Source organism: Pholis gunnellus (assembly GCF_910591455.1).
Source record: "Pholis gunnellus genome assembly, chromosome: 7".
Lineage (NCBI taxonomy): Eukaryota > Metazoa > Chordata > Actinopteri > Perciformes > Pholidae > Pholis > Pholis gunnellus.
The window spans coordinates 21,622,815-21,633,722 of record NC_136533.1 but is presented as its reverse complement, the minus strand read 5'-3'; the positions used below and the strand labels follow the sequence as shown (position 1 = coordinate 21,633,722).

General features: G+C 39.1%; 1 protein-coding gene across 1 annotated transcript; it reads right to left on the bottom strand.

Moving 5' to 3' along the window:
- Window positions 1–993: 993 nt before the first annotated feature.
- LOC306699122 (cytochrome P450 2F2-like) lies at window positions 994–9,900 on the bottom strand. The gene is made up of 12 exons (XM_079163636.1): window positions 9,841–9,900; window positions 8,712–8,968; window positions 7,764–7,926; window positions 6,564–6,716; window positions 6,163–6,323; window positions 4,787–4,855; window positions 4,514–4,618; window positions 3,873–4,011; window positions 3,338–3,423; window positions 3,085–3,186; window positions 2,646–2,787; window positions 994–2,118 (listed from the first exon to the last, which is right to left on the bottom strand). The coding sequence occupies exons 2-12, from the start codon at window positions 8,871–8,873 to the stop codon at window positions 1,931–1,933; spliced, it is 1,470 nt and encodes a 489-aa protein (XP_079019762.1). The 5' UTR covers window positions 8,874–8,968; window positions 9,841–9,900; the 3' UTR covers window positions 994–1,930.
- Between the last annotated feature and the right edge of the window lie 1,008 nt (window positions 9,901–10,908).

The following is a 10,908-nucleotide window of genomic DNA, read 5'->3' as shown; positions in this document are numbered from 1 at the left end:
AGGTCAATGTACTGCTCTTACAAATAGGAAATGTCATTTCATGTTTCAAATTGTAACTTTGACAAAACATGGATTCCTTCAACGTTAAACCTGAAGAGAACCCCCGGCTCAGTGCTGCTTTTGAGACACGACTCCAAAGAGACACAAGACAACCACAGAGAGACAAAAAACATCCAGAAAGAGACAAACCTATAAGAGAACCGAAAAAACAAAGTGACCAAAAAGAAAAACAAAAAACGATTTAGGTTGTTGTAACATTTGTTGAGCTACAGTAAGAATTGCCCTTGAGAGGCCAAATTGAGGATCTGAGCGTCATTCAGAGAGATGGATGGCTTCTCCTCGATCTTATTCTGAAAAACTGAATATATTTATTTGATATACATCTAATTATATACATAATGTGGTTTTAATGTTCAAAATCACTTTGAATGTAAAATCTATTACCCAATTCTGTCCATTTGAAGGAGCCATTCACTACCCGTTGTCTTGTTTGTTTGTTTTCTCAGATTTGACCAATGGTCTGAGGAATCTAAATATATTGTGTTGCTAAGACAAACCATTCGATATGTCCATAACATAATTGTGAATAGACACAAGGCAGAAGTACTTAGAACTCAAAATAACACACTTTTGCTATACATGCTGCTTACTTACGGTCTGTGGTTGAACCAGCATGATTTTAGTCTCTTTTATTGACTTGTAAAGAAAGCCAAAACACCAGAAAGAAGAAGAAAAATATTGCACTTACTGCCAAGCTTTGCATAAAAAGCTTGGCAGTACTGTTGCACAGTACACCTGTGCAACATAATGCAATCCATTACAACAGCCCCATAGCAAGACTACATAACCAACTCTCTCAGGCTGTAGTTGGGACCTTTGTAACAGTCAATCCACTATGCAACTGTACAGTATTTATTTATTATTTGTCATTTGGTGTTTAACGTATTGTCTAGCAACAAAAACGGACACGTTGGGAAGACTGAGTTGTTAATATTGCAGTTCATTCTTTATTCTTAAACTTATAAAAGCATCACTATAATGCTATTGCAAGATTTATGACCTCAAACTTAAAACATATATTTGCAGAAATCCCCAATCATATCAACCCTATATAAAACAATTACATATCAAAGCATGTCATAAGTACTACATATATAAAAGCTTGTCATTTTAGGTCATTGGTGAGTAAACCTATCAAAGCATGTGATTTGAATACAGAGACAGCATAAGTTGTAATCATACAGGTGAAAGCATGTCATGGAATCAAAAATCCCTCCAAATTAAATGACAAAATACATCGTTTGTCAACATCCGACTCCAACGACGTAACGTGGGCATGACAACACCATTTGTGTATTACACTGTTACAAATAATTGTTGACAAAACAAATCTGTTTTATGATGTCACAGCACTGTGTTTAGGGTTTGGTTAGGTTAGGCACAAACACATATTGGTTAGGTTTAGTCTATCACCACGGTTTGGTTAAGGTTCGGGGAGCTTTGTTGTCATGGTAACAGTAATAAAGGTGTTTATGGAAGTAAGTATATGTAGGTGTCCAACATTTCTAAATAGTCCACTATGTAGTAAGTTTGCCATTTTTTATTCCTGTCTGAATGTATAGCAAGAAATATTATATCCTTTATAGTGAAGTCAAAGTATCCCATAATGCAGCGTGAAAAGTAGTTAACACTAACCAAGCACTCTCTAGATAGTAGGGAGTAGTATATGAGTGAATGATATTGGACACAGCATATAAAAAGGCCATACTCTGAGAAATAAGTGTATGTTTTATTGATTACTAAAGTGACGTATCGAAGGTAACTACGGTTATAGTTTGTTTGGTGGCAGCAATGCTAACAGTGAAGGCCACACGATAGGTAGCTCAACATGTCGTTGGCTGTTTTGTTGAAACATCCATCAATTCTGGGCTTACTGCGTTGCCCGAAGTTGGACTTTCATGCGATAAGGTTTGGGAGTAAGAGTGACCCCATAGACTGGAGTGTAGTCTGGCTCTCCTGCATCCTCAGGCCAGATGAACTTAAACTTCCTCAGCAGCGTCACCGTGAAGAGGAAGAGCTCCATTCGAGCCAGACCCTCTCCGAGACACATGCGAGGACCTGAGACATAAAAACAAAGACCTCACAGTCATCTACAAGAGTTGGATTTAAGGCACCCTCTCTGTGCATGTTGTTTGTTTTTTATGCTCACATACCCTCACTACTACGTCTCCTCTACTCCCCAATAGAACACTGTGCTCCCAGAACGCAAGGTTACTTGTGGTTCCTACAGTCTAACTTCAGCTATCAAGCTCCACTGCGGTGGAATCAGCTTACAGTTTTCGTCCGGGAGGCAGACACGATCACCACATTTAAGAGTAGGCTTACGAATTTCCTCTTCAATAACGCTTATAGTTAGGGCTGGCTCCGGCTTGCCTTGGACCAGCCCTTAGTTATGCTGCCATAGGCCAAGACTGCACATGGACTTTCTAGATCACACCGAGCTCCTCTTTTTCCTTATACAATGTGAGGGTCCAAGGACAAAGGGAGTTGCATATTATAGACTGTAAAGCCACCTGAGGCAATTTTGTGATTTGTGATATTGGGCTATATGAATATAATTGACTTGACTGGAATTTGGCACATACCTGCAGAGAAAGGCATGAAGGCCTCTGGTTTGACAAACTCTCCCTGGTCATTGAGGAAGTTTTCAGGGTTGAATTCATTTGGGGATTTCCATTGTCCCTCCTCATTCAGCACTGAGCCCAGGTTAGGAATGATCAGCGTACCCTGTGGAGAAAATGAAGCAAAAGAGGAAAGGGTAAAGAGGAATGAAGAGGACATTTATAAGAGGATACGATTTAATTAAGCTACCCACGTAAGGTAATGAGGCTACCATTATTTAAGTATGGTAATCTGTTCAGGGAAATCTGTGACCTACATTACTGAAAGAGACTAAACTGTTTTCTTAGCTCAGTCAAATCAAATGTGAAATTATAATTTGCAGAGAAGTCATATTCCCTTCAGAGAACACTTAAATAGCTTTTGACAATAGTGAGAGTATAGATAAGACCAGTTGCTTCTTACCTTGGGGATGGAATATCCCATGAGCTCTGTGTCTTTAGTCGTACAGTGGAAGACGCTGAGTGGAACAGTGTTAGCTACCCTCTGCACTTCATGGATCACGGCCTGGATGAAGAAAGATTTAAATATCATGTTCCCATACTTTATCTGACATGGGGCTGAAGAAAAACAAAGCAAGCTCTACTGTGTATGCTCTAACAAATATGCTGTGTACACATAAAATAAAATTGAAATTATGAGAAAAGTGATGATTTACCTGCACATAAGGCATGTTGTTTCGGTCCTCAAAACTGGCCTGATCCTTCCCCTCCAACACCTCGTCTATCTCCTGCTGACAACGCTCTGAGAGAAACAGCAAAGATAATAATAATGTGCAATAGAATTGAAATGTGAAGACAAAAACACTATGAACAATATGATTGAGAGTGGATGAAATGTAAACCTATGAAAGGGTGGAAGTAAAAGAATCCTAATGTGTGGTGTCGCTGAAATGACCTTTTTTATATACCTAACAGTTCTCTCGTTCATTTTTAGCCAGCAAAAGTTGATTTCACAGGTGGAAATGAGAGTCTTCAGCTAATTTTATCAGGGGAAGCTGAATAAGGTTAGTTCCATAAATTGACGAAATGTGTGCTCACTGCAAGTAGGCGTCTCTGCTTTAGCCCGAATAATGCAGACATGAATATTTGACAGTTTAAAAATCCAAGAATGATGTTAATGTTCTTTACACAACCCATAACATAAAAAATGGTACAGACAATGGTAGAACAATGGAGCCATTGTTTGCATACCTTGTACTTGTGGGTAGTTCGTAAGGTAGAGGAAAGCAGTAAGCAGTGTGTTGGAAGTAGTGTCAGTCCCAGCAAAGTGAAGATCTAGGATGTACATAGTCAGCTGTGCTTCTGAAAAGGAAGAACTAGCATCACCTTCCTAAGGAGAAAAGAATGATTGTTTTAAAACAATGGTGGCCAAACGTTGTAGATTGATTGTAGGCCATACACAGAAAATTATCCGGAGTCACGAGCCAAACCATAGTAAATGTGTAGTTTTCAACCAGTTACACTGCAAGAAAGTCAGTGGTTATGGACCATAAAACCACTTATGCCATATACAATTTATTTTCTATAAAACACTTCTAACATTTAACGTTTGACATGACAGCAATAGTTAATTGTTGAGCCCACATATAACAAAAAGGAACTCTGTATTTCCTGCTTTTAAATCTTATTTAAAAAAATTAAATATGATGACATGTAAATCTGCAAACGGGTAAAGTAATCACAGGCGGACCAGGCAGAACTTCCCAAATATTGGTTTCTAAGTGGTCAGTTAAAAGATTCCGATGTCAATGTAAGACGTAAACCTGTAAGTATATTATTAATATATTCATAATTCTCTAATTTTCCCAACTTTTCTGTGTTCTATGATTCACCTTTTCCAACCGATCCAGATAACAGTCAACAAAGTCTCGTGGGTCTCCAGGGACTCTCGTCTGCTTGTGCTCATTCATCAAAGAAATCGCAATTTTCTGACAAGTCTGAAAAACATTCAGTTCAACATTCATAATTTGTATTCTTCTTTTTTTTCTCCATTGACAAAATGCATGTGTTTTGGTTGCCTCTGTATACATGTTTAAGGTGAGGTTAGAGTACCATTATTTTATATATATAAAAATAGAGATATCGAGATAGAGATATTAACATACCTCAACATTCTTAAAGGCCTTTCTGAAGGGCAGCGGCAGGCTTCGAATCATGGGAAAAGAGTCATAAATCTGTTTTAAAAAAGAAAAGACGTCTTTAGATTATTTAGAACCAAACATGCTGATTCTGCATTCTGGCATGAATTGCTCTGAACAAATGATTTTATCTTCACATGTAGGTTAAGATTCTGTGCTTAGCTAAAAAAACAACTCTTACATTTCTGTGAGGCCAAAAATATTTTTGCAAACATGAATTAGTATGGTAATATGTGTAATTTAGTGAATTTCTGTGACAGCAACAGTAACTTTACAACCTGATTTTTCAGCGGTTATGGTAATAATGTCAGCTATAGCAGAATAAAGCTCTGTCTGTCATGACAGCTAATATACTGAGGGCCTCTCCTTTACTCTGGTGACTCTTTACAGCTATCTGATGACGGCAGCAGGTATCCGTTCCACCTGCACCCGTTTAATTACTCTCTACACAGTTTATTTTGCACATCAAAGAAGTGTTTGTTTTTTCAAAAGACTTGTGGTTAGAATAATATGGAGAGGCGTGTTTCCCTAATTGTCAGTGTGTCATGAGACACTAGCATTATTATGATAGTGCTCATAATAATGCGAATGATAATGCGTCCTTTCTGTCCTTTCAAGTGCGCCACCGGTGAGCCAAGGGGGCCTGGCCACAAAAGTACAACAATAGCGTTTGGGACGCTCCTGAGCGCACTGGGCAGGGCAGCCCACTTGACTGCTATCTGGCAACACCGTGGGTTCCTGAGATATAATCGGCTTGTGGAGGAAAAGAGATAAAATCAAGCGCTCTGTGCAGAGAAAGTACTGACAGCTGCTTCTTCTGGAGACAGACAGGATGGCCATGTGAACCATGAAGCAGATTAAGATCCCAACATGTTGAATGAAACACCACTCAGCCAGTTGCTGTTGTTTTCTCTTCTTCTTTTTAGTTATGCAGTTTTGACAGAGGACCGAGCAGCAGAGCGTGTTGCAGGTTTAAATGTCCTCGATCATACGTTATCGGTTATAAACTTGTTTTTCTCTGCATGAGAAAATGGATGATTGAAAAGCGTGTGAAAAGTGTCAATTGGGTAACTCTCACGGTCGATGTCCTACTAGTGATACTCACATTAGCCCCAGTTGTAGCTTTTTGATTGGTGCCACTTGAAAAATGCTAGCATGCTAACGTGCTAAACTTAGATGACGAATATGGTAAACATTATACCTGCTAACTATCACTATGTTAGCTTGCTAAAGTTAGCTCTGAGCACCACTGACCCCAAGTACAGCCTCACAGAGCCGCTAGCTTAGCTGAAGTCTGATATTTCTGAGCCCGGTTTGAAGGCAGAAACATGCCTTTGACTCACCATACTCCATGGTCCATTGGCTAACTTGGCATTCTCAGTAAAGCACTGAACAATCACTTTGATGACCTCATCGTCATACTCGAAGCGTTTTCCAAACAGAACCTGGCAGATGATGTTGGAGGCCGCATTATGAAACATAATTTGCGGACTGAAGGTTTTGCCTGTAAAAAGACATGTTCACTGAAGTTCAACACAGTATTGTGCAAGAATGCAAACAAGAACATTAGACTAGCAATGAACAAGCAAAAATCAACATTCACCATTCATCAAAATGCGTGATCAAGATCCACCGTGTAACATTATCAAACAATAGTAGAGTATTTGTGCTGCTCAGATGTCTGTCACTGATTAAAGTGAACCCTGCCATCCATCGGAGGACTGTGGGCTCACTGATGACTTACCAATGCTGTTCTCCAGCGTGTCAAGGGTGTATTGTATCTCTCCATGAATCCTCTCCTCCATTGAATCCTTCCCCATACCAAAGTTCCTCAAGTTCATCAGAGCAAAGCGACGTTGATCCTTCCAACTAGAACCGTAATCTGCCAGAATCACTCCTAAAACACACGAAGTGGCACGAAAGTGATTGTAGCAGTGTTTTTCCAGAGCCAGTCTACTTTCTAGTACGTTTTATTATTTACTCTCCTCTGTAACTTAATATTGCTTCTTTATTTAGTTACCGTTCATTACAGTCAGTGGTCTCAACATTTTTATTAATGATTTATATACTTTTTGAACTAGTTTTGAACAGATGGACGGTTGATACACAACAGCAAAATAAACTTAGCAAAAGTGGTGGGTTCAAGGCAGTTGGACCAATTTTCAGTGTTGTGCAAGGAAGGTGCTTCCCCTGCCAAAGGTATTGAATGGAGTCCCACTTTTTAGAGAACAAAGACTTTCGAAAGACTCGTGGTTAGAATAATATATAGAGGCGCTTAACATGTGAGTGGGCAGCTGCTTTTCATAAAGACTTCTACAGGACAAGTGCAGACAAGTCTGATGACTGAATAACTGCCTTGTTAAAGATACATTTAAGATAAATCAGCTCCAGCCCTACCTCCTTTTCTCTGGCAAACTGAACAGCACACTGTAAACATACATCTGTTACATAACATACGCTTGTTCCCCTCCGTTTGAGTTGTGAGGTGCTGCCAAAGAAAACACAGGTGCTCAGATTTACACAAACACTAGAAGGCAAGATCATATCAGCCCTGTTTAAGCCTCCCTTCACGTGTTTTTGATTTTAAATTAAAGGTTTTATTGAATCCCTTTAAAGAACTTTGTGGTTCAACTCCTAGTCAAATTGCTGAATTGCTGCGCCATGATGAGCCACAAAGAGATACTAGTCAACAGGTTTTCACTATTTCCCATCATGCTGCAGCATGTGCCTGTGCAGAGGCCCCACATTTCCATTGATTTGTGATAATAATGACAATAAAAAACACCATATATAGTTATACTGGTAACTGTCCCATCCCTATATGCATGAACAAAGATACACTGCTGACATATGAAGTACTTTTGCAGAATGTGGGATTAGTTTTTTTTAATCAGCGAGGCAGATGATGCATTCACTGCCCTTTGAAACATCACGTCTGTCCTACCTTTCCTCTGGGTGGAGTCATTGACAAACAGGTCTTGGGGTCTTCCAGCAAAATCAACGCCCTTGGCCACTAAAGCCTCCTTAATGGTCTTCATCCCATTGATGAACACTGCTGGTCTGGGACCGAGAAATAAACTGTAGACGTTTCCATAAGTCTTCCTCAGCTGGAAGAGAACCAGATAACATGTCAGTGTTTTAAATATATATATCATATAACTTCAGATGGATATTACTCACAGCAATTCAATGAAATCAATTTAAAGCAGGTAAACACAGCACATAAGAGCAAGTTAAAAAATAATGAGACAGTATGACACCTATTGGTGGAGTGTATATTCAGTGATTTCATTGCACAAACTAAAAGTGAGTGTTTGAATCGATTGCACCTGGCCTTGGGGAGTCTACCTCCGCCCTGAAGGATGCAGCTCTAACTAGACGCACCTTGTGGTATGTAGCTATGCAGATACTTTTGGTAATGAATGACCAGTGTTGTAATATGTACTTAGAATTTAGCCACAACTTCAGGATTTTCTTTCATCTGCATTGTACTGAGAGCTCAGCAGCGGAGATCTCAAAATCTCTTTCCAAGTATTTTATCGTGTGTAGGTTAGACAAAGCCCAATATGTATACATGGCCTGTACCACTGGTTGGCTATAGTCCAGTAGATAAGTACACAGGCAGTCAACTCTGTACAGACAATATGTCAGTGAGCACACCTTACCCAAGAAGCATATCTCACAGTGCACAGATTGAAGTTCACGTTTTTATTTTCCACTTGCAACCGACTTTTAAATATGTTACGATCAGGGAAAATAGCACAATTGCCATAAGTGTCAGTTTTAAAACATTTTAGACACATTTTATGTACTAATGATAGTGATTACATGAATACAATAACAAGTGAATGCATTGGAAGAGCAACATCGTTCATTTAAGCGTATGTCTCACCCTTTCAAAGTCATTCAGGGGGTTCTCTAGGCTCAGTTCCAAAATGTTCCCCAGTATCGGCAGGACGGCGGGTCCTGGTGGAAAGTTCTTTGGCCTCCGGGATTTGAGTTGAATGAGGATGAAGACAACGCAGATCAATAGCAGGATGACTGACGCAAACATGGTGGAATGGACTGAACTGAAGAGCTGATTGACTTGCTGTAAGAGTGTAGCTCCTCCGTTCTTAGTGCTGCCTCCTCTGGCTGTAGTTTGCTCACCTGTATTGAAAGGTGAGTGGGAACATCAAACAGAAAACACTTTTAGAGGCATAGGTTCCGACAGGCTTGAAGAAATCTAATCAGTTACAGCCGGCGGTGGAACGCAAACAAGTACATTTATTCAAATACTGTACTTAAACATCAGAGGTCTTTACAATATTGCCACTTTCTCCTTGCAGTCCACTGCATTTTAGAGGGAAATATATATATTTTTACACCACACCAAATGTTTGCATACAAAACATATGAAGAGCTTATAAATAATGTTTAATGCAAAAGATGCCCAACATTTTACAGTCCCAGCTTCTCAAATATACTCATGCATTTCTTTTTAATTGTTTTAATAATTTCTATTAATTCTTTTTTTTTATTTTGAGGTTTAGACTGCATTAGAAAAAATAATCTAATCATACATCAACTTCGACAGTATGTATTTTTGTCTGCATTGAGATTACTTTTACTTTGAATACTATTCCATATTATTAAACTGGCATAGGGTTAGTCAAGTGACATTTGAAATGCAGCACTTTTACTCGTACTACGTTGTTTTGTTTTTTAAGTAGGCTACTCTTACGTCTGACGCGTTATAAGTTACTCTGGCCAAATGACGTCATAGAATTTGGCAACATTACATAAGCACGTAACAGCTGAAGCGCAGCGTCTTTTCGGACTGACTGCTCATCCCTAGACTCGAGACTCTCATCGACAAAACACCGGATGCCTCCTGTAGAAAATGGAGGCATCCTCCTTCAGGCTGCTCCTTTCCGGAGACGGAGAAGTTAGTAGCGAAACAAACACTGGCCAAACCAACCAGTTAGTCTTCATCCTCCACGTGTTGTCTTGTCAACCTGAAAATGAAGCACATATCTCACCTTTGCATCGCCGCTTGTTTGCCACAAAGCTGAGCTCGACTGAGCTCGATGTTGGCGCGGGGGCGGGGGGACTTGCTATAGACAAAACACAAAAACACTCCCTATAATGGGAAGGCGAACAGGCTAGTACTGTTTCCATGTGGTTACATAACAATGTTGATGTCTGTACGGAGTTGACTGCTATTGGGTGTTGTTTGACTTCCGCACAATACAACACAGACCCAGTATTTGTGAAGGGATTTGAAATCTCTGCTGCTCAGACTCCAAGAGCAGATGAAAGGGCAAAATCTTGTGCTGCTCAATGCATCGAAATTAAAAATATAAAATAAATGTATGTTTAAATATACAAGTGAGGCCATATCATATTAAATATGATCTAAATTGCATACATCCCAGAGCGGAAATCTGATCATTGGATAAAGCGAGGTCCAAATTCTTGTTTTTATTTTGTTGACAATAGTAAATTGGTTAACAGAGGGAATTTTGGATATATCACTCTGTTAATCAGAAAATAAAGTCAACAAGCATACAAAATAAAATAAAATTTGCCATGTTTTTAGGAAATTGAAATGTTCTATAAATCAGGTTATCCATGCTAAATATGAACAAACCCCTCTATGAAAACATTGAGAATACAGATAGGATTGAAACTGGAAGGTTGTAAGTGCTACTGGAGTGGACATGACTCAGGGGATGAGAAAAAACTAATTTAGAGAAAACGTCCTTTACAGAGAGACAGCTCAAGAGAGAGAGAGAAACTCTGACAGAAGTAACAAATTAAACAGTTTTAAACTCAGATAAACATACTCGATACTGAAAACGGCGAGGGGACATATATAGAGTAATGGAATAAACCCCTTCATAGCAACACAACTCTTATTTCAGGTTTTCATTATCTCCACCATCCTCCCACGAAGAGACTTCCATCCTGACACCATCCACAGGATAAATGCTGACATCTCCGGTGGATAATAATGTGTAACATCATGGCTTTATGACAATTGTCATTTAAACACAATCATTTTATTACAAATTATAAATATATATATTTTTTTTAAATGACTCCAT